Source organism: Plutella xylostella, chromosome 14, assembly GCF_932276165.1.
Source record: "Plutella xylostella chromosome 14, ilPluXylo3.1, whole genome shotgun sequence".
In the NCBI taxonomy this organism is placed as follows: Eukaryota; Metazoa; Arthropoda; class Insecta; order Lepidoptera; family Plutellidae; genus Plutella; species Plutella xylostella.
In genome coordinates, this window is record NC_063994.1 from 10,101,942 (window position 1) to 10,127,270 (window position 25,329).

The 25,329-nt window shown below is 37.6% G+C and overlaps 2 protein-coding genes across 2 annotated transcripts in view; one reads left to right on the forward strand and one right to left on the reverse strand.

Annotated features, from left to right (window-relative positions):
* The first annotated feature begins 20,408 nt into the window (after positions 1–20,408).
* On the forward strand, positions 20,409–22,831 carry LOC105381382. Its single transcript, XM_011551097.3, has 5 exons — positions 20,409–20,592; positions 20,692–20,761; positions 21,136–21,244; positions 21,657–21,878; positions 22,585–22,831. Exons 1-5 carry the CDS (start codon positions 20,531–20,533, stop codon positions 22,788–22,790), a joined length of 669 nt encoding a protein of 222 aa, XP_011549399.3. The 5' UTR covers positions 20,409–20,530; the 3' UTR covers positions 22,791–22,831.
* A 241-nt stretch (positions 22,832–23,072) lies between these two features.
* LOC105381381 (putative oxidoreductase GLYR1 homolog) overlaps positions 23,073–25,329 on the reverse strand; it is a 69,598-nt gene continuing 67,341 nt past the window's right edge. Inside the window, exon 14 of the mRNA XM_048625276.1 lies at positions 23,073–23,297. Coding sequence (XP_048481233.1) covers positions 23,292–23,297 — 6 coding nt within the window. The 3' untranslated portion in view covers positions 23,073–23,291. The remainder of the gene's footprint in view (positions 23,298–25,329) is intronic.

The following is a 25,329-nucleotide window of genomic DNA, read 5'->3' on the forward strand; positions in this document are numbered from 1 at the left end:
TACGTTGTAACTATGTACATTCATCTTTCCGTTAGCACTTCAGTAAATAATACGATTTTACAGGACACCAACCTGAAAACCTATTTTACAATTACTAGGTATAATGATGATTTACTTGAACCTACATATTATTTTGTTTGACATACTGGAAGTATTTTTTTTACTAAAGCATAGTTAATAAATCAAATATCAAAGAATATATATGTTTTTATATTTTATTTATAATATTATTATAAAATTCTGAATGTTATTGGCACACTAGTCAGCGCCAGTCACCATCACCGCATCAGGTCATCAGTGACTCAGAAAATTAAAACACACTCTGAACATAAATACCTAATAGATAACAATAACATAATTTATAATTATAAAATACGCCTATTTTTTTATGTCAATAGTACCAACTGTTCGCTAAGACCTAAGTATTGGCTGGATGTGGTTAACGCAGCGATTGCGCTCCAAAGCTAAGGAAAAACTAATTTAGTACACTCACGGCCAATGAAAAAGTTTCACTCACAAAATAAAACTAAACGACTGTTTTTTTTTCATATATTTTATTAAAATTTAAACAAAATATTTTAGGTTTTAGTTGGTAATATCCTGATTCTCTGCCTTCTGTAACATTGGGGTACATTTAGTACCCCAATGTTACAGAAGGCGTCATTAAGCTAGCCTTTTCCGTTTAGAAGTAATTTGGTGTTACTGAGTGGAACCTTTTCATTGCCCGTGAGTGTATGAGGAGCGCTGCTGTTCTAATCACGACTCTACTCTACTACTCTCGTACTTTGCTTTTTGACGTGAATACAATCAATGTCTGTGCAGCGAGCATAGGATTCGATACTATTTTCGAATCTACACGATCGGTCACTTTTACCAAACGATTAACGTATTTAAATCAAATTTTAAATACATTTTGTACTAACTGACAGACGTCAACAAACAAATGTCACTTTTGGAGCTAACTTTGCCTTACATTTTGACAGTGACAGTTAACGATACGCAACGTTAACGGAGGTTTGAAACTTGTGCTCGCGACTCTGCTCTAATTCGGTACAGGGACGAATCTTAAAAGGTTTAGGAACACAAAAAATGGGCATCAGCATTTTTTTAATATCTTTTAACTTATAGTAAGCATTCTACAATTAAATTATACCACTGGATAGCTGAAGCTCCAAAGAACATGTTAAAGTAATGTTAGAAGGAATTATTCACAACAGCTTTGTGGCCGCACTCTTATCTCGAGGAATAACACAGAATAGAAGAAAGTTGTCTATGACATGTCTTGTCTATGGACTGAGCGTTTTCTGACGTTTCCGGCATCTTGTTCTCAAGCATAAATTGCGCATGGCTTCATGATTCTAATTTAATAGAATCCTAACAATATTAACATAGTAAGTAAATATTTTAACGTTTAAAAGTAAGTAAGAACAGTAGGGCGTCGTTGGAGGTAAAAGGGGGCTGCCCGCCATTTTGAGATTACTTTGGTGAAAATTCAGATTTGTGATAGGGGGCCGTCCATTAATCACGTGAGGCTTAAAAGGGGGGGGGGGAGGGGGTCCGGTAAACCTCACGAAACATTACGAGGGGGGAGGGGGGGGTCTCGTTAGACATCACGTGTATTAATTTTTTGTCAAAAAGCGCTAGGTATTTCTTAACCGAAATTTTGAACGGTGCAAAAATTTGAACGATTTGTACTATGACCTATATTTTTCTAATAAAAAATAGCCTTTACATAGATTTCCAAAAAAATACACGTGATCCAGGGGGGGGGGGAGGGGGGGTGGTCCCAAACCTCACCAAATATCACCAGGGGGGAGGGGGGGTCAAAAAATGAGAAAAACGACCTCACGTGATTATTGGCAGTACATGCTCTCTGTATCTTAATTTTTTACTAACATGTAACTTATTACTAACATGCAACAGACATTAGTATAACTTTTAGCAAAGCATAGTGACCTTACCCCATGCGCCTCTAGCCTAAAGCCCAAGGGTGCATAGAGAATCGGGTTCCCTGTATCTACCTGTACCGGTAACCTGATTATGCGAAAACGCTCGTGACATACAAAAATCCCGGAAATGCTCCGTGAGTGAGCGCTTTCGCATAATCAGGTTACCGGTACAGGTAGATACAGGGAACCCGATTCTTTATGTAAGCACCCTAACCCCCAAAACCCTAACCTACTGTCAGCAATGACGTCCCTCGACATGTCACAACAGCTGTGGTCCACTCATCACGCGGTAATAAACACATCGGCCAAATAGCGCCGAACACCGAGTAATATCTGTCGTACCGAGTAAAATACATGATTACTATTCGCAGGGTAATAAAGTTATTATTGTGGCTGATAAACTAATTTGAGGATGAAGGGAATCTATGGTTGATAGCTGTTCCCGCGAGCCTCGCTACGCCTTTAAATGTTTTCCCGTCGGAATTCCGCGATAAAAAGTATCCTATGTTCTTTCTCAAGGTCTAGACTACCTGTATACCAAATTCCATTCAAGTTCGTTGAATAGTTTTGGCGTGAAAGAGTAACAGACAGACAGACAGACACAGTTACTTTTGAATTTATAATATTAGTTAGGATTAGGATTATGACCAATAATTCTCGAACCGTCGCATATGGCCGAGAAACTGAAATATATCTTATTTGTCGGCTAGCACACTTTCACTATAAAGCTATCTAAGAGAATATTTCCGTTGCGCAATATTCAACCGGGAAGCGCACGCGGCGGTAGAAGCACAACCAATGACGTCACATCCTGTTTCAGTCCCGTGACGTCATAGGTAGATGTTAATGACGTTGTGAAATGTGAAAACACCGCTCGTTTGTTTAGCTAATAGCCTTTGTGTTTTCTTCTTCTGCCGGGTTATATGTAATTATGTTACGAGCGTGTTTTGCTATAATTAGTTTTATAGATTTTCTTTGGGAGAGTAGGTATCTAACTAACACACGATTAGAAGAAGATATCTTATTTTAAATAGATTGTTTATAACAGTCGATAATGCTCTATAAATAATGAATTGTAACGGTGATAGCAAGAGGTTAACTGAATGTTATCAAAGATCATATGAAAATACTGTTATACACTGCTAAACTTTCACACCACTGGTCCTAATCCTGAAAATTATATTTGACCTACTTAAAATTAAGTGTACCTTCTTGCATATGTCATCATTTTTTTTCAGTCAGCGTCTGACGCTAATCAGGCTTGCTGATCCTTTCACCACAGTAACAAAAAACCAACCTTAGACTAGCTCTAGTATTTCACTGACACGTTATAATCATATTTTTCACGACGACTCGTGACGTCACGCCTACAGCTGCACATTATGACGTCACACTTGGCCTGCAGTAGCGGCGGCGGCGGCTGCCAGCTCTTCCTGGTGTGGATGTCGACATACAACGCTTTCTCGGAAATAGAGATGGCAGATAAATCACCGGTTTACTTCCGAATTACAGAACAAGGTACAATGTAAATTAAATATACTTAGGCCCTGTTTCACAATGTCTGGTTAGTGGCTACCTGTGAGATAAAATACATGCTGTCACTCTCTGTTACAATTTTTTTGACAGTGACAGCATGTATTTTATCTCACAGGTAGCCACTAACCAGACATTGTGGAACAAGGCCTTAATCAAATGATCATGATTATTTATTTAATACTTTATTGCACAAATATAACATAAGTGTACAAAAGGTGGACTTAATGCTTAAACTTAAAGCATTAAGATTAAACTTAGTTTATATAATTGAAGGTATAATCCTAAATTTATATCTATGTAGGTTTTATTATAGTTTTAATATACATATTATTATAATTCCACATAAAAATGGCTGCGATTCCTTTCCGAATCGCAGATTCCTGCGATTTCCACGGGAAAATGGTTTTATTTATTTAGGTGCTTACTTTTGATAACTTTCAGTATACTGTACTTATTTGCGTTTAGTTCTGATATTTAACATAATTTTATCCAACACTTGTCTATTTAAATTATTTGGGTTTACCTGCTGCAAACAATAAGCTTTAAAATCAATATCGAGCTTTACTGATAAAGTCTATTGTTTGATTAAATTCTCCTGAAGTTTGCTTTCATTGGCCGGAGGCGTACGTCATAACAATCGTTAATTAACTACTGATTTATCCTGAACTAAGTAAGTACATATATGTATAGGTGCTTTTACAGCAAATAACTTCCATGCAGCAAATTAAATTGAACAGATGAAATCAACAAAATAAGTAAAAAAAAAAAAATATGGGACAGCAACGTCAGGTACCTAGTTAAAGTTAAATTTAAATTTAAAGTTAAAGTTAAATTGTAAGGTAAGGTGTAAAATTTCGTCTGTGGCGATAAAGTATATTTTCTTTCTTTCTTCTTTCTTTCATATATTTATGCAACATTAACAACTCATAGACAGGAGTGACTTGCACCAAACATTTAAATGTAATTAAATCTATTGCTGGCTTGTTCCGACACTACAGGTACTGACAAACCAAGCCAGCAATAGATCTAATTAGGTACGTATAAATGTTTAGAGCAAAACACCCTAAGTTTATACTTAAACAATGTTTAAACCTACAAATATGTTTTCACATGTTTAAACCTCAGTTAGTAAGTGGCTGTTTTTGTTTTCACTTCATCACAAAGGAAATAAAATATATCCATCAGTATTTACTTACTCGAGCGGATGCAGCAGTGTTAAACAATATAAATGCACTTTAAAACAGGAAAGCTCCGTATAAATGTGTTAGCGCATTAGTAGCGACGCGTGCGTGCGTGAATATCTGCGTATGTTTTGTACATCGGGTCAATATTTTTAACAAAATGCATTTAAATAAATAACCGGAAATTACTTATAATAATAATTGCTCGTAATCTCTAAGCTCCTTTTCAGACTTTCCAAAGACTTCACTATAACGGGGACTTATCATCACCATAAGTCATCGATGGCCATGGAGTTCTAGTGTCGTTGGTAATCTATGGCAACCTTCCTCATCAAACACTACCGCCGGTGCCGACTAAGATTGTTGGAGAGAGTCCCATTGCTATGCTGACCTGCTGGTCTTCCCTCGAGAACTGGTCTGCCGTGTCGGTTATCAGTTTCAAAATGGCACTTTTTATTCTACGCAGTAAAATCTCATTAAAACAAATTAGTCCGCTTGGCTTATATCCAGAATGAATTGTGAAAAATCTGAAGAGTCAGGAAATATTATTTTCAGAAATCTATAGACTCTTTCAGACATCGAGGACACTTCAGTGCTTGTGTAATCACAACATTCGGCTAATTTACCACGACGCGACGACTGTACAATTATCAGAAAACAAAATATAGTAAAATTTATGTATCTATATTTTGTTTTCTAACTATAACTATGCACCTTTGTCATTCATTAAAACATAGGAAGCCTACATTATGAACTAGAATAGAAAGCTTCCTTTACTCATTCGATAGACACTTTTTATCAAAAGTCTCCTAAATGTAAAAAAAAACGAAACGAATGTTTTGTACATAACATTATGCTATAAAAATTATGTTTCCTTAAACTACTAGTAGGTAACTGGTTACCACGTGCTTTTACTTGTTTAAAAACTTAAAACAAAAGTTTCCGTTTTAGAACCACATTCTCCCTCCACATCTGCGTCATCACATCGCCACCAATAGATGTTAAACTTACCATTAATACGTACAACATAAACAATTAAACAACACGGATTGATATTTAAAACTATTTCTAGCCAACACTGCTTCGCATTTTTCGCACTGAGTTCTAAGTCAGTCTTTTGGGAAGATGTGGGAGAGAATTCAAGAACATAGTTGTGGGACTGGAAACCTAATTGCACCTTTAAAATAAGCTTTGGTTATCGCTGTTGTCAAAAGTATAGCAATTTGTTTTGTTTGTACCGAGCGAGCTAAGGTACTACCTTATCGGCACAGCTATTCACCTTAGGAACTCATTGGTTTAAGATTATGCTTAAAATGATAGTAGGATAAACGATTTCTTGGAATATGTTGCGTTTTACGTATGTATTGGACGCAGATACATGAAGTCTCAGGGGGGTCACTCTAACACCCGAAATACGAAGTTACCTAGCGGTGCTGCGATAACGGCCATTCTACCTCATTGTATTTAAAGTGTAGGCCTCGGAATGAACTTGGACAAGACGAAAGTCATGTATGTACAATGCTCACATCAAACCGGAGCCGGTCGCCGTTGGTGAGGCAACAATCGAAGTTGTGCAAGAATATGTCTACCTCGGGCAGACTATTCGGCTAGGCAGAAGCAACTTCGACAAGGAGGCTGCAAGGCGCATCCAACTGGGTTGGGCTGCATTCGGGAAACTTCGTCACATATTCTCCTCGGCCATTCCTCAGAGCCTGAAGACAAAAGTCTTCAACCAGTGCGTCCTGCCAGTGATGACGTATGGTGCAGAGACGTGGACACTGACGGTAGGACTGGTCCACCGATTTAAAGTCGCTCAGCGTGCTATGGAGAGAGCTATGCTTGGGGTTTCTCTGATGGATCGTATCAGAAATGAGAGGCCTATGTCCAGCAGTGGATGATTATTGGCTGATGATGATGATGATGATGTATTTAAAGTTCCGATTGCATGAAAACTGCCATTCATTCTTTTTGACAATCTAAAGTAACCTTCCAGTGTACTCGTACGTGCATGTCTCCCCCCACCCCTGCTATAAATCCTCGTCGATCCCCCGGGAGCTGGAAAAGAGTCAAGGTTGCGACCAACCGAGCCGTTCATTACTTCCGGCGCCGAAATGTTTATTAAAATATATGTTCTTACAGATTGGCTGGAGACATGGCGGCAGGAACATGCGGAGTTAATGACTCTTTTACTCCAATTTAATAAATGCAGAGGTGCTGATTGCCCGCAGACTGCATGAGGTTTCAGCAGACGAGACGTCGCAACGTAACCCTATATACACTTGCGTGTAATGAAAAAGTTCCAGTGACGTGATATCGCGAGTATATTTTTAAGGGATTTGTTTGATGGCTACCGGCGTGTCGCTGGATGACACGTCTATAAAAATACATAGAACCCAGTAGTACCGGTGCGGTGCGACATGACTTCTGCAACCAATGGGCTTTTAAATATTCATCAGGTTGCGGGATTGTGGAAGGTTAAGCTTGTGTTTATTGCATACTTAGAGTTAGAGATGTAGGCCAAAGATATAGTTCGGATCTACTCTACTGACACTGTCCTGCATGTGTGAAACAAAAAAAGCTTTAATAATTTCAAGGAATTCCACCATCATATTACGTTTTAAGTCTTAAATATTGTTTGCCGCCCGAGCGTTGCATCCAATTTAAACTGAAAGATTTTACAGTACCCAGTAATGTTACGGAGCCTATTCAACACAAAAATTCAAAGATTTTTTCTTTGGTTACAATATTAGTTTAGAACTAAGTCTAGGTTTGAAAGAGCTGCCTAACCACCTCCGACAAGTAACCAGAACCCACAGAGCCACACACGTCAGCACCGACCAGATGAAACGATACAGAACAGAGATACTTGAAGGATATTTTAAGAATACACTCCAACTGTTTGTTTTGTAGTAATCTAGCTGAAATTACCGAACTGTAATAGATGCAAAATCGAACACGGGGGGTATAAATAGAAGGTGTTGAAATGGTGGTATTAATAAGAAGCGGAAAAGGGTTAATTATGAACAACTTTTGTTTTATTGTTATGCCTGTTGCCTGTATACATTTTATATAGAGAAGCAATAATAAAGGGAAATTTTAAATTCGTAGAACAAAAGCTTTTCAGAATAAGCCCTTGAGTCTTTCCTTTTCGTCGTGCTCGCCACTATTGCCATTTGATACACCATGTATATAAAAAATCGTCTGAAAATTGCATCTAACAAATAAGGCCTCATATAATCTACCGAAAGGACCACAAAGAGTAAGTAATTTGACTTATTTATACCTGCCTTTTATGTGATATATTGTGATACCTAACCTACCTATTAATATTTAAAAAGGTTATTCATTTAAAAAAAATATATAAGTTTATTTTAAACTTTTCTCTCGAGTTTTTATCAAAGCTTCTTGAATCTCGACTGCTCGCTGACGTCATCAATCACCACCAGAGGTCGCCACCTGCTTTCAGCCGCAATGGACGCAGTTGTAGATTACTCAAGAAACAACTTTGATTTGTAATTTAGCGTTTCTTATCTCTTTCATGAGTATTGAATGCAAATGTATCGATGGGGGGGAAAAGTTCACAGAAATATAAAGGTTGTGTATTTGTATCTGTTTGTGACATTGTAGTAACTTATATTTTTTTTTAATTACTCCCTGTTACGAAAATGACGAACTATAAGATGATGTGGAATAATAATTATAGGTAGGTAGGTCTAATGGTGAGTGTTTTGAATATTTTTCAGTCCAGCAATTCACAATAATGAACTCATTTTCTTTTCCCGCAAGCTTCACTCCACCAAGGTTTCACGTAGGAAGAAAATGAAAGAGTAAAAACTCAGAAAGTTAACACCTTTATACCTAATATTAGTATGATGATTTTTTTTTATTTTTTTTTTTATATATATTCAGCGCGCTTGTGTGAACCGTGACACTAAGAACATTATTACCACAACTTGCATAAACATGGTCTTCAAACTTGAAAGTTAATTAAAGAAGTGATTAACTCCAAGGCGCAGTTTGAACAACATTGTGGCAACAACATCGCCGGTGCACCGCCAATAAACTGTCTATGCACCGCTTAGTTACTGTCAGAGGCGTCTGAAAACTTCAGCAACGTGAAGTAAATAATATAATCAAGATATACCTAATCCATGGTTGCTTTAGCTGCAAGCTTCGTTTTGCGTTAAATGATATATTTTTTCATAAAGAACGCTCATATTATTTAAACACTCCCTTCTATTTTAGCCTCCTTAGTGCCCATTACTCCATAGTCGGTTAGAGTATAACCAGGTATTATTGGTTGACTTTTGACACATCTGTCAAGAATTTTGTATGGAGATGACGTATAATTTATGGATCAATCCCGGTCTGTTAGATAACCGACTATGGAGAAATTGGGGCTTAGCCTTAGGTCCCCTTCCGTCCCATTCTCTTCATTTTATTTTTATCAACTCTATTAACAATTTATTCATACCATAAACATCTATCTACCAAACATTTATTCTGTACTTAGTATTAAACCATTGTGAACTTGGCCTATATCGACTCCGTTACAACCGTTATAACTAACGTTTAATGTTAACTTGGGCTACTGTTACGAGTTACTTCATGAACAAAACATGACATAACCTCACATATATCGATTCATAGCAAACACCCGGCACGGGCGTCATGCCAACACTGATGCTGACAGTCGGCGATACACGAGACACTGCGAGATACTCGCGAGACAACGCGTGACAGCATCGGACACGGCTCTGACGATGAGGAGCTGATAGTCGGCGTTACGTTTACGTAATTTCAATGAACGAGGATTTCCACCAACAGAGATTTTATAACTCGAAATAAGCAATGATCTAGTATAGAACAGAGAACATAGAATATCTTAAAAAGTAGTTAAAATCGACTACTGATGAAAATATAGACGTTACATGGGATGAGGAATTAATGACAACGCAATGCAACTCTATACACTAATGGTAAATTATATTTTATGTAATCTGTGCAAATGGTGTCCACCATTAGGTTACAAAGTTTAGTTAGTTGTAAGTTCTTGTTGGTAGGCATTTGAGACATCATGTAGGTACAACACACAGTTGCCTCAGAATGGGTAGAGACTAGACCTAGACAGACATCTACAATAATAACACCTAATCATCATTACGAAATTATAAAAACTAATCTTTTCCCCACAACTTCAAGGCGCCTTCCTTCCACGAGTTATATAGAAGTCTAGCAATAGTAAATCAATCTGCGTTCCAGTCAAAGTCATCAAACAGCTGTTGTGTGATCGAGCGAGCCAGTCTACGACCCACGGCTAATAATTCCTCGCTTCGTCTTGTAAACAAGAACCAGTATCGGACCACTCTTCAGCAGAGGATTTCATAAAAAATGTTGTAGCAAATAATAGAATAGAATACTCTTTATTTTGTACCATGAATGAAAACTTTACAATATGACAACTTATAAATTAAATAGTTCCTACCTACAAAAAGGCTTATTTCTTAAAGCAATATCCGGGAAAAGTCCTGTAAACCGGGAGAAAAGTAACATTGAAAGCTATTTAGATTAAAATCAGTTGGTACTTTTGTGAATCAGTAAAATTACGATCATAAAGAATCCATAAAATGAAGCTGAATATTGAATATTGGCAATATGCGAAGAAAGTGATGAAGGATTTATGTTATACCTGTATTGTAAACAAGAGTGATGGTCGGATGTTAACAGATTTAAGTTCCATTTATAGGTACCTACGTAGTAATAAAATAATACACTATAACAGAGGGAGGTACCTATTATAAATACTTATTGAGTATTATTGAACAAACATTCATTAATTGGAAACTTCTAATTGCTATTTTCTTTAAAATGTGTTGAAGTTGAGCCTGAGTTGAGCCGTGAATGAACGTTGTCACCTGAACCTCAACATCAACATGCCACCCGAGTGCAAGCAGCGATCTCAGGGTTACTCTAGATCGACAAAACACTTTTATCCAATCAGAACTTTTAATTCAACGACATCGTGGTAGTAGAATATGCGCGCTCTGATTTTTCGTGAACTACAGTGACCCTCCTGTACTCAGTGTTGTTGTTCGGAGGATCGTAAACAGTCACCGTCCGTGTATGGTTGTCTGCGGGCGACTGCACTCTTGTTTACTAAACAAGGGAGTTGATGAGTTCAGGGGCCAACCATCTTGGGACTCATTGACCATTCACCACTATTGTGTTAATTGTGGTTATTAGTGAGAATATAACTGAAAGAATCACCATAGAGATACTTAATAGCTTTCAAAGGTTACCTTATCAATTAATAGCGTGTAGTTTTATGAATAATGTGGACAAAACATGCAATTATCTATCTTTTTCCCTCGTGCTTTGCTTTGCCTGAAAAGTATAAGGCGCTACTTATACAGCAAGAAAGCTGGAATCTTACAAGTCGAAGCGACAGGGATTGATTTATAAATTAAACGCCATCTCCATATAAAATTCATGACAGATGTGTCATAAGTTAACAACTACTCCCTGGTTATGCTCTAACCGAGAATGGAGAAATTGGCACTAAACGGCACAGAAGTCAAATACTACATTCGGCTACGTCACTGTAGGTTACGTTATACCATCGGGTCTTCACAAAAGCTCCAAAAACAAAGTTACCAACACATAAGTATAACGAAACAGTTACACTTGTAGGTAAGAGGTTCCAAACGCTTTGATCCGCATTTCGGTTTTTTAAACAACTGTGCTACTGCTATGTTTAAAATTGGTTTTCTGTTTATAATATCATTGGTTTTTACGTTTCAAACTGAGTTGGTAACTGCAAATCTGTACCTAATTCAGGGAATATTGTTTGCGTTAGTTTATTTAATTCTATGATTCCGTGAAGGTTGGCTATCTTGGACAAATAGCCCATAGTGAAGAAATTGGCTCAAGAAAGGGAAGCATGGAGAAAATATCTGAAGACCCAATGCATGGGACTAGCCGGAATGGTAGAAGAAGATATTTAATTCTATGATTATTCCTGAACTACCAATCTATTATCTAGGTACAAGTGGTGTTTTGGGGTAATTTTGCTAATTGTTATTTGTGGGTTTATCGTCATTAGTTAAATAAGGTAGATTGTAAATTTTTATTTCCGATACAAATCTAAACCTATTTTGAAATGTTGAATGTTTAGGACATCTATTCCATTTTTGTCGCTGTCGTCGTCATTAATGAGCCAGCACATGAATAGCTATCTTTACAATTTGCTCTTTTAAAAGTCGTAACGTCGGCGAGTCTTGTTTTGCGTGAAAGTTACAACTTGCCGACTGCAATCCGTAGTAAATCACGTCTAAAATTAACATGCATCACATACAGTGGGCCCGATCAGTGTCTTGAGCCCACAGAGTTGATTCATCTCTGTAAATAAACTCTCGGTCACTTCTCACCCAAAAAATATATAAAATATTTTATCAACTATCCGTACGAAACATAATAAATCACAAAAAATACCTCAGTAAATGTGGCACATCTCGAGCACGCCATCGCGGCGAGACAACAACAATAATCACACGTCACTTTTTTATTCAGTTCAATATTTTAAGTTAACAAACACTAATTAAAACCAGCACTAAACCGCACTGGCAGTTTTTAACAACTTCCAAAAAAAGAACTCGTGAGATTCTAAATTCAAACGGCTGTCATTCGCGTATCGCTGGGGCGGCGACCGGAAGGCGGGCGGCGCGCGCGCACTGATCGCCGACACTGGGCGAGCCGGCAGCCATACCGACCCACGTCACACCTTGGCACCAACGTTGGCCTTACACACAAAACTATGAATGACAACGTTTGACCATATCTTGGCCATACACGCCAACTGTGATCATGATTAACTTGGCTCGGAGTTTGTTTGTAAACGCATCAATGTCCAAGGTTTAGGTTTAACTAGGCAATTATTCAGTGGAAATTACAGAGCATTTACGAATGAGAAATATATGATAATTTATCACTTATTTATAGGATGCACCTAGGAATACTTTTAAATGATTTTCTAGCGTATGGAAAGAGCGGTGGTAATATAGCATAGTCGGATAAGAGCCCGCTTCTCACGCCAGAGATGCGGGTTCGAAAGCCGGCGCTGACAGGCACCAATGAGTTCTTTGAATTTAATAGCTCTTACAGCGAAGGAAAAGACCGTGAGGAAACCTGCATAATACACATCTACTTAGATAATATAAAATATGTGAACCCGCAGTGGACCGGCGTGGTGGGAAATGGTCCAACCATAAGGAATGCAGTTTAGACCTTGAGGATATGCACAAGGGTTCCATTCGAGAGGGTCAGGTGACAGGTAATTACACCCCCACAGAGATTAGAATAGAATATGAAGAATACTAGCGTATCTTCTTCTTCAATCCCGTTACTCCTCCGAGGAGTCTGCGGCTGACACCAGGCGCTTCCATCCTTCTCTGTCGTGGGTAAGCAAGTTGAGCTCTGGCCACGACATCCCTTTCTCTTAGGCCTCGCTGTATATGGACCGCTTCCAGGTATGTATGATATAATGTATGATATAATACTAGCGATGATATATAATATTTTTTTATAAATAGGTACCTAATTAAGTATTTTCTGCAGCCAGGCATACGACTAATAAAATAAGTCGTTTGACAAAATCTAAAGAATTTTGTTATGGGATTTCTCTAAAACGGCAAAACTCAAAACGAATCTATGTATAACCTCACTGGAATCGTGTTATCCAACTAAAGCTAAAGACAAAAATACTTAGTTTTCCTTGTTGTCATTCTAAGAAGTTCCAAATTCAGATATTAGGTACTGTTTACAGTAGATACGTAGTCCAATAGGATAATTAGGGAATGCATTTCGGTTTTACCTAACTACCTATATCCCAGAAGCTATTCATCAAAGAATAAAGGAGAACGTAAACGAAATGAAATATCGTGGTAGTATTTATGACTTTCAGGAATCTACATAAGTAAAAAGTTATTTCCTTCATTTACCTATGTAACTTTTCTAGATACGAGTGCAGCAGGGTATGTAAACCCGTACAAGAGTACCTAGCTAGTTACACAAACACACACCGGGACAGGGCTGTGATATAACTACTTATAAATATCACATATTTTTGTTATTTGTACATACAAAAACTACATCAAATTTTGGAGATTTATCATCGATTTCTCGCAAGTACAGTAAGGGGCAGATAAACCTGACCCCCCTCAGAAGCATTGTTACTATGAGAGGGGGGTCAGGTTACTCTGCACTTGAGCGTACCTATAATATACTTTGTGGTGATCAAGAGTTAATAAGCCACGATGTACCTAGTCTGTTCTTAGAATTTTAACACGTAGGTACTTCGTAGCCAAGAGATCGATGAGTGCTCACTCACCCTAAGGAAAATTAAGAGGAAAATCAAAAGACTTACAGGAGGATTCATTCAACTAAAAAATACAGACAAGCATTATTATGTATTATTAAAAAATAATCAATAAAAAAAACATTAGGTACTCATACGGTTTGGTAGGTTGTATTTAAAGAAGTCTCCTCGACATCCGGCGCACCATGGAAACTATCTTTCACCAGCCGTAGCTTAGTGTTTATCACCGACACGCTAATATCAAAATATGGAGCGTCTACTGTAGGTTCCTGAAGGGAGCACAGGGCACATTTTAAGTCGTGACAAACTTACTTTTGCCACGTCTTAATAGCGTCCCATGCAAGCCTATCTGAGGGTAACAAGATAACACACAACTTCAACACAATAACGCATATATTAATAACGTGTAAAATTGAATCCGTCAATAAATCAGCGAACCCGGTAGCTATTAGTCGCTTGTCGCCGGCGACAATGGAGCCGCCTGGCGCCGCGCCAGCCCCGACGCACCGCCAGCGTACGCACCGGGACATAATGCATTACGCTCTGAAGAGTAGAGGTAACTTATACGAAATGTATCCACAGGTTCTAATGCTATGAGGAAAATGAGGAGCATAGCTTCTCAAAAACTTGTGTGGCGATGATTAGCAACAAGTATTGTTACTCTTTCACGCCAAAAATACTGAACGGATTTGAATGAAATTTGGTATATAGGTATATGGTCTAGACTAGACCCTGAGATAGAACATATGCTTTTTATCCCGGAATTCCCAAGGGAAAACTATTTAAGGCGAAGCTAAGTTCGCGGGAACAGCTTTTTAAAATGAAGAGGAGATTATGCGCTTTTTACTTAGATAAACTTTATTTGAAAGGAGTTTACACAATAACGTTTGCACGGACTGCGGGTCTGTGCAGATGTTAGGTAGGTAATGCAAATGTGTACAGGTCTCTCGGACAGCTATCTATCTTTATCTGGTACTTATCTCTATCTTATTTTCAGCAGCCGAGCGTACTCGTATAAAATAAACCGTGTAAATTCCGCATAAATGCATACTTATTTAAGTCTCCGCCTGTACTTCCATGTGAGGTCTTTGTGCGTCGGCTCTCCATCAAATTGTAAACGTCCAAATAAGCTTAGTGCACGTGCGGGACATGAGAACTGCATTTCCCAGAACCGCGACAACACTGCCCGATATTTGTTGGCTTTATTTATTTAACCATCCTTTGTTTTCAGGACACTGCTGGGAATAATGGAACTAACCGGGCTTTTGTCAAAGTTCCACTGAAGTCCGAATAACCCGATAGGAAATCAAGGAAATGTAATGTAACGTTGGATTTCAGCGGTTTCGCGGTACCTATATAGGTACCTAGTCTGAAACTCTCTCTTTAAAATACACAGCCTGTAACATAGTAGGCAAAATATATTTTCTTTTATGTAGCCCTATACTAACTGCAGAGCTGTATAAACTTAAGGCCCCGTACAGGGTGACGTGCCGCGCCAATTTTGGGTTTTCAATGCTCTTCACACAGCACACGCAGTGACACGCACACATGTAAGTTTGCACAGTGGGTCGATAAACTTTTACTCGCCAACTTTATTGACAATTATGTTCAAGTACATTTTGGGTGATTTTAGGGTAAGTAAGTATAATTCTTACTTACACTGGTAAGCACCAGGAAAGAGTAGAAATTAATAGGGGTCGGAACCCGATTAGATTTCTAAACAAATGTGGTATTTACTTGTAGAAAGGTAACTACAGGTATTAAAGTGTAGATAATAAGTTATACTAAGGGTATACTAAGCCGAAAGGGGATGACTCAAGGGGTCATTCTGAACAACTTTAGTTCTACGAGTTTTGCAAAAACGCGAAAAAAAAAATTCGTTTTCCATGGTAAAAAGTCACGTGTCAACAAAGTTTCTATGATAAAGGTTTTTTTGGTTAATTTTTAAAACTCGTAGAACAAAAGTTCAGAATCAGTCTCACTTGTTTTAACCCGACTGCCGAAGGAGGAGAGTAATGTTTTTTGATTGTTGTATGTATGTATGTTTGTAAGTATATTTTTTGGTGGCAGAATAATATTTTTTCATATTTTTAGAGTTTCGTACCTCAAAAGGAAAAAAGCAACCGTTATAAGATCTCTTTGTTGTCCGTCTGTCTGACTGACTGTCTGTGACTGCCCTTTTTCTCAGAAACGGGTAAAGATATCAAGCTGATATTTCGTATAGATACGAGTATGAGGAGTACCCAAAAAAAATTGGGGTACTCCCTCTCCCATACAAGTAAATTGGGGCTGATATTTTTTCCGGTTATTTTGATGGTGTAGGTAGGGTATCGTTGAATAGGTCTTTTAATATAATAGGTATAAAAAAGGTTAAAATATAATTATTTGGCTTTTACCCTTAAATTTGGGGACCACACCATAGACAAATCCTAATTTAAAAAATGATTTCAATAGATGGCGTGATTTTATGTTGGGTAACTCAGAATAAGAAGTGATGATATCTCAGAATAATAATGGTTAATGGTGCTATTCCGCTGAGCATCGAAACCGGTGGGACGCTAATGAAAAGTGGTCATGGAAATGCACCAGGGTAGACCCTGCTCCTAGAACAAGGCATGAGTTTGTGATTTGTGTGCGTGAAAAGCGAGGATGGAAACTTTGAATATTTTCTTGATTTTTTTATTATTGATGCAATAACCTATAATTAGTATTATTCTGAGTTACCCACCGAAGTCACCCCGTGGCAGGTTGACTAGATAGGTACTTTTGCAAATCACGCCATATATCGTTGTTTTTATTAGTGGCTACTGTCTATAGAAGAAATTCCGTCATTGACAATTTTTTTTACGTTACGAATGAATTTAGTAAACCCAGTAAACCTAAATAATCCAGAGGAAACCTAAAATATCTTTCTCTCTCTCTTTGAAAAACATACTTAATAGCCCAAACTCGATTCTATTCTATTCTCTGTGGGGGTGTAAGTACCTGCACCTGGCTCTCTCGAGTGGAACCTTTGTGCATATCCCCAAGACTAACTAAACTGCCTTCCTAAGCTTGAACCATTTCCCACCACGCTGGTCCACTGCGGGTTGGTGGGTTCACATATCTAGATGTGCTAAATCTAGATATGCAGGTTTCCTCACGATGCTTTCCTTCACCGTTAGAGCGATGGTATACATTGTACTTAAGTTAAAAGAACTCATTGGTACATGTCAGCGCCGTGATTCGAACCCGCATCTCTTGCGTGAGAAGCGGGCGCTTACCCGACTGAGCTACCACCGCGCCCAAACTCGATGCTTTTAGCTATTAAATCTTTGAAATAAAATTCAGTCACCTCCGTGTTACTGCCCTCATCAGATCCTTACGAGACCATGCCTCAACCAGCACCATGAGACTGTGTTTTTGAATCCTAACCTAATCTTCCTACGTATTGTCATCACTTAGATCCATTCACTATATTCCTGCTCCTCATCCCAGGGCCGTGGGGACCGGAGGCACGTCAGCTTTTTAAAGACATCAGCAGCAGACTAATAGAAGTCTCAAGGGACCCTAGGGCTGGCACTTACCTATCACAAAGGCTAAGCATCGCTATATAGCGGGGTAACGCGGCCAGCGTCTTGGGTACCCTACCCGACAGTGGCAGCGATCTGGCCAGCATCTTCTTTTTGGTTTAATTTTAATTTTATATTAGTTAGTTTTAGTTAGGCATTAATAATTATAATTTAATCAAGAAGTACCATGGACTTAACTAATAAAAAACATTATCATTTAATTTATTGAATATAGTATAAGAATTATGCTTCCTCAATTTCAAATCAAATTATGTTGGTGTCATAAAAGTTGAAAAAGTGCAATGACAACCAATGTGCAGTGATTTTGTGTCTGTACACAATTAGATCGCGAGCTGTCAGTGCCGCCTAAACCGACGTAACCCTTCTTTGGAGGCCACCGGCCGACTGAGTCAAACGTCGCTTGTGTTTATGATTTTATAACACAGAAAGCCGCCATAGATATTTGTATGAAGATTTGAGGGAAAAAAATTGCTCAAGTTTGGGATTAATTTACACAAAATAGGTGTGTGTTTATTAAAAAACAAGGTATTTAGCGCCTAGTCCAAGCATTTATCTTTATAATTTGATAAGAATCATATGAAAATTCTTGATAATTACGACACAGTTGTTACAATACGGGAGTGTGATTTACTGGTTTTTCGTAATTAATTTACAGTTATCCATAAGCATTTACTTAAATTCGAATGATTCAGCACCTAGCTAGACTCTTCGGCTACCTGTGTGATTTTTTTCAAGGCTGTAGAGCATCATTTACTACATAATTCTATGACAATGCCAACCCTCGATTGCCTATTGCCGACCCTTAAGTGATAACCAAACTCCATAAGGTAGGTATAATTCCTCACATCAGTACACGAGATGATGATGAAATAAACACAGTTCTCCAGATATAAACACGCGTCCATCACCCGGCTCAGTTAATGAACGGCTCAGATTAGGGCTTGTTTATTGTTGCTTCATCGCTCATTACGAGGAGGAAATTAACATAAAAATTGGTTCATGATTAATAAATTAACTACCTATATACCTAATTTTAAAAAAAACAATATGTAAGTATCAGTCAGTACCTACTACCGCACCTAGGTACCTACTCATCACAGTTTTTTTTTTCAAATTAGTTATTGGATTACCCTTACTATCCTTATCCTTACTAATATTATAAATGTGAGAGTAACTGTGTCTGTCTGTCTGTTACTCTTTCACGCCAAAACTACTAGTTAAACGCATTTGAATGAAATTTGGTATACAGATCGTCTAGCTAGACTCTAGACCCTGAGAAAGAACATAGGCTGGTTTTTATCTCAGAATTCTCACGGGAAAACTTTTTAAGGCGAAGCGAAGCTCGCGGGAACAGCTACTTAACTACATATATATAATTTATGATACTTAACTTGATTAGGGAGGTAGGTACCTATACATATGTAAGTACTTAACTAAAAAGGTGGCTGTTTATTTATTTCCGCGTTTCGCTCGGAGCAGTTAGAAACTTTCCAGTTTCCTAGTTATGTTATTTCCACGCGGATAAACTTTCCAAGCGTTTTCAAGCTTTCCCTGAACTTGTGATTAGTTTTAACTTCTGAGCTTTAACCTTGTACCGACAAAACTTATTATTTCTATTGATTTTTCGTCTCGCCTTGCCCTTGCCGGCCTTGGCACTGACAATAAAGCTAAATAGTGCTCAGTGCTTCGGTAAAAGTATTGCTAACCCATTACAGTGACGTAGTGGAGACACGCAACGGTCGGTCGGGTTACAGGCATGCCGCATCGCTGATGTTACAGCAAGGCAAGGATTGATGGGGTTGCCAACTAGATCATTTATTTCGAAAGAAAAAAATACTTAAGTAGGTACTTAGTTATGTCGAATTTTTTCCTAAAATAATTTAACAGTGCGATAACTACTACTTAGGTTTTCACACTCTTTCATCTGATCAAAAATACAAAAAAAAAAAAACTTTTTATTGCGATTTAATTGCGACGATATATTTCGCTCTTTGCTGATAAAACAATACAATTTCTCCAGTGAAGACCATGACCACATGAACAGGCAAACGTGGCGTGGGAACATCGGCGAAGCATCTACCTAGCTACTTATGGGTTGATTACACCATTTACACCTAAAGTCAGTGTCCTCGGCCGCGCACTCGGTCACTTGCTAGCCGTTCATTGGTCGAGGATCGATCGGCCGAAGATACTGTCTCATCACTCATCACTGTAGGTACTCCTTAGGTGTCCCATTAGGTAGTGGAATCGGCTGGCTGAGGAAGGCCAAGGACAGACTGTGTTGATGTTTAAGACTGATGCTGATGATGATTTCGTTGCTAGTCAGCTACGATTCAACGATGTTATGTAACGTCTAGGGTATTGAACAGTTTAATAATATCCCGTCCCATACTTATTGCCTGTTTTAGAATATCCAGACCTGGCATTTTTTCCGTCAATACTTACACACTTTTACCCTTTGATTTATCAAATACTTTACGATAATTATATTAAACTGTTGTCAACCTCTGACAAAAAATCGTGCGACATGCAAAACCGCGGTAACAATCGACTTACTTGCTAGGTACAGTTAGGTATAGTATACGTATTACCGCGAATTTCTTTTATTTGCTTCGTAAACCAAATCAAGGCATACCGCTTTATAGTAGTGAAGTAAAAGCTACCGGTGCACTACCTTACATGATAATAATTTATATAAAATAAGATAAATAAACCTACAGACCTACAGTGACTTTTTAGAAACTTTTTAAACTTCACAATAATTATAAATGTGGACGATATCTATGACGACATTCATGAGTGATTTTTGACAGGCTGTTTATTTATTTTTGTATATGTAGTGGGAATTCATGTTGTGAAATATTTAAATTTAACTGGATTATAGTTACCTAAATTCAAAATTATAAAACCACAAGGGAAATGTCTTTTTTAACTGAATATTTTGACGAGTACCGACCGCATCCTTTAATAAAATCTAAACAGTAAGTGCCAACGTGCCAAGGCATATAATAAGTACTAGGTACCTCTCCTATCTACATAACTACGGAGTTATTTATCTCCCACAATGCGTTTATTTTCAGATGCCGTCCAGAGAACAGATTTGCAGAATTAGAAGGGAAATGGCTGAAGCCGACTCTTGGTTCAGACAGGGTAACGTTATCAAATATTTATCAGGAACCTACACTACAGTCCTACAGATTCTTAAAGTATGCAAATGGTTACGTTTTCTGGCATAGGTACGTTAGGCACCTACATATGGTGCCTCTAATTATTAACTTATTATGAAACTTTTGCAAAGCGTAACAAAAGTAGAGTGTATATACTTAATCTTTTTTCGCTTTGGAAAACTTTAAAAAACTTGCACTAACTCCTACTACTTCCTGGTCTTCTTAGCCTTAGCATATCGGTTACAAACACTAAGGTTGGCGATTTATTACAGAAAACCATAGAGTATAATTATACAGTATACGGGGAGGGTACGATGCAACGATATAATAATTTTGTCACGATGCTGTCTTTTGCAGGAGAAGCAACTATCAGATGAGGAGATGAGGGCCTTCATCCGGGAGACCACGCGGGAGCTGCGCGGCCTCTCTACGTACTATAATGACTACTGCGCGCATCTACCCGAAGGTAGGACATGCATGACTATAGCTTGTTAGAGTCAAGTATAATGGCATTTTCTGATTGTTTTTTTTATGGAAAAATGTCTTAAATTAAGAAGATAAGAACATACTTAAGTCAAAGAATTTGCCTGTTCCTATAAATATAAGTACTTACTTTGAGAGTAGGTAGTTTCAGATAAGCGTATTCGTCGGCGCGTATACAGTCGTATCAGCAACATACCTACCTATCCGGGCCTACAAGGGTTTCCAAAAACAAGCTTATACGCATTGAAAAATACGCTAGTCTGAAACCGCTCTTAAACCATAACAGGTAGCTAAGTATGTACTTATATGTTACCTACTCTACTTAGATTGGCTTTTGACCCGAACTATAGCGAGTAACTACCAATATATTATAAGAAAACCCACATTTCTACCAGAACTGAAAACAAAAGAATTCGTGCCGAAACCTAAAAAGAAGCGTCCATGCCCACCATGTCCCGACGAGTCTACCGAAGCCCCCAGTCCGCCCGCTCAGACCGAAGCCCCACCAGTGAAGCCACTTGCACTGAAAGATACTCACGTGATGACGACAGCCGGTGCTATGTATGGGAGGGATGTGAATGCGCCGACGTTGAAGCCCTTGGACACGCATTTTAGAAGTTAGTATAAATGGGTTTGTTATTTATATAGATACCTACCTCCTGACACCATGTATAACTTTAGTTTGATATTCTTGGCTTGGCGGTTCATCCCCATATATTATCATAGTTAGAGCCATTTTACGTTCAAATACTTTACTAAAATAACTTTTGAGTACTTACCACTTTTAATAATATAACTTTAATTTTCAATGCTTTTCCCACTTGGACCACAAGATAAAAAGGTAAGGACTTGGCTAGTTTCAATAGGTACTCATCGAGAAGACAAATAATTAAGATTAAACTAAGCGAATCGGTGGCAAACATTAGAGCTGGACTAGGTTTCTTCTTTTTCTTCCTACAGCTGCGTACAGACCGGCCAAACGAACGCCATCGAACGGGTTTCGTTGACCTTCGTTGCTGCAATCGCCCCTGTATTATGTATGATAAATATCCATCGGCATCGTTGGGCGTTCGTTGGGCCGGTCTGTAAATAGCTTATTAGGAATCCTTCCTAATAAGCTATTTGCTCTGTTCCAGTTTATAATAGCACTATCGCTTAACTCTACTGAAGGTGGTGGACTGGTGCACCAATCACCAGCGCAGCGATAGTCGGTGGCGCCATCTACAACTTTTACTATAATCATTAACTATTATTTTCTTTCTTTACTTACCACCTCCATTTCTCTTCATCACCTCTAAAGATCTTAACTCATCTCTCCCCCAGTACTCGGTTACATGCGACCGAAGCTCCTACAGACGGGTCTAAGCGAGTACACGGATACCATTGCTCGCTTGGCATACGAGTTGGTGCGAGACGACAGAATACCTCAAAGCCGACCCAGCAATGGACAGCGGCCGCGATGGGGCGTCGGCGAACACAGGCAACCCATGCTGGACATTGTACCGTATGAGCAAGAGAGACTGTTCTAGAAGAAATTGTGTAAATAAATGACTTGCAAAGGAAGTTAAAATTCGGTTGTTTTATATTTTAAGTGCCTATTTCACCATCTTAGTGGCGGCGTCTGATACAATAGGTATATCCTGAAGATAAAACTTCTGTCAGAACTTCTCGCTTTTTGTCATGTTTATCGCCTGGCATGTAGCTTATAAGACATTTATGTAAGAGGACCAGTAACAAACCGATATTGTAAAACATACCAAGCTAAATTATGAAAAACGTTCTACCATACAATACAAATAAAACAGCAGTGGTAAATTGTAACTATTATCTTTATATTTAAATCTGAAATGATCAGTCATTTACTCGAAACGAAGCCAGACCTCAACAGGGTTCACATAACACAAGTTGTCCTTAAAATAAACATTTTATTAAAACACAAAAAGATATTTAATGAGAAATGCCAAGAACCATTTATCTGTTCTCTTCTTAATTATTTGGACCTTTTTATTTCTAGTTTTTCAATTACTTAATTATATCTGTAAAAAATAAGATAAAAACATGATTATTTTCAATTCATTGCAGGTAAAATTTTGAACAAATTGAACAGAATCCGAAGTATATTGTTAAAAAAAACGTGCAAATTATAATTTTTTTTCAGTAAAATGCTCAAATAACTTTACTTCTTTGTAATAAAAGCTCTAATTATAAATATTTGTGTTTTAATCTGAAAATAGGATTACTAAAGTACGCTTCTAAAGAGACTTGATGACGTCTTTACAATATAATTTGGTTTAATACATACACAGTAAGTAACTAACATCTGAGACCCTGTAAACACACACACTACTCCAGTAATCCGATTTCCAAGTTAAATCAACACATTGATATTTGTATTGAGAGCTCTCTAGATTCCGTTCAATAGTAAGTAAAATGCATGACGTCGTCATACGTTTCTACTTACTGTAACTCCTGAAGAATCACTTTAAATAACATACTGAAAATTTGTTATCTACTATATAAAATGCCGTTTACACTCTTGCAAAACTATAAACAGTGCTAAGTATTTCATTGGAACACTAATTAAATTGCATAAAAATAAGGGGAAACGCCAAATTGTTGTGATTTTATGGATACACGTCATTCCAATGCATTTTAAATGAACGGTCGCACACTTTACGATTGGCTTTTGCGCTATTATCTGCAGTTTTGCCAGAGTGTACACGACTGTAAACATTGCTAAGATAACCAGTCAATAGTTAAAATACAAAAGAAAGTTTTGCAAATATATTAAACTAAACAATAATAATAAAATGAGTTGGTGAGTGCCTTAATTAATACGAAAGAATTAAAAAAAAACGTGTGCAAATCCACTCAACCATAGAACTGTTATCGAAGCAATTATTCACTGAAATTCACATGAAAAGTCCAACTTTATAGGCCACATTGCTATTTTATTTTAATAATCACACATTTTACATTTACTAAAATTGCAATTTTATTCGCCATCAATGAATGTGAAATGTGTAAGTAACGTGACCCATACCAACCATACAATATTGCAAATGATGTACTAGTTACGCTAAAATGTTTAGAACCTTTCTTATATTAAAAGCATTTATTTTATTTATTACTTAAGTTTATTCACAGTTAATTATATACGTATTCTTATTGCCACTAACAAAATCATCAAGGAAATGAGACGTTTTTAATTAAAAATAATTATTTACTGATCATTCAAAAATAATTTCAAAGCGGAGGACATTACTTACAATATTGAACAGTAATATGATGCGAATAGATAAAGACACTTGTAAAACATTACCCCACTTCTTGCGTAGTCGGGTATAAAATAGTCACCAAATGGATTAAAAAAATGTCATTAGGTCATTACTTTAACGTTCGAAGGTGTTCGCAAATTAAAATTGAAAACACACACAACTATTGTTACTTACGTTATATTAATGATTGTTTCTTTACGCTTAAAGTTGAATGGATTGTATTTATTAGTATATTTTTTACTATGGTATTTGTACCGCTTAACATAGAGACTTGAATATTGAAAACAATCATTCATATCATAACATACAACCCCGGCAGGCGACTGTGTACTTAAATGCACTTTGTAACTGAGTTACAGTCACTTGTTACACAAAAATATATTTTAGCTTTATATGCTGGGGAAGTAACGGGTAGGTATAGACATTGCAGCTACTTCACGGTTAAGGATACAAGAAGATACCTCTTTAAGAGATAAACTTGGACTGAACGGGAAAAAAATGTGGTGATATAGAAAGGAGGCACTTGAAAGAAAGGGAAGGACGAAAACACCAAGAGGGGATGTCAAAAATCCACGATATAATCGCTAATCTCTTCCACTAAAGGGCTTAATAAAACTCTGGATCTTATTTTAACACAATAGGAAGATTGTAAACAAACCCTCGGAAACAAACCCTCACAATATGCTCTTTTTCTATATTTCACACAATACCAACCCAGGCAAGAAACGAGTAGAAAAATACTTCACTTGCGACTGGAACAACAGTCTGTTAACTGTAAGAACAGTCTATT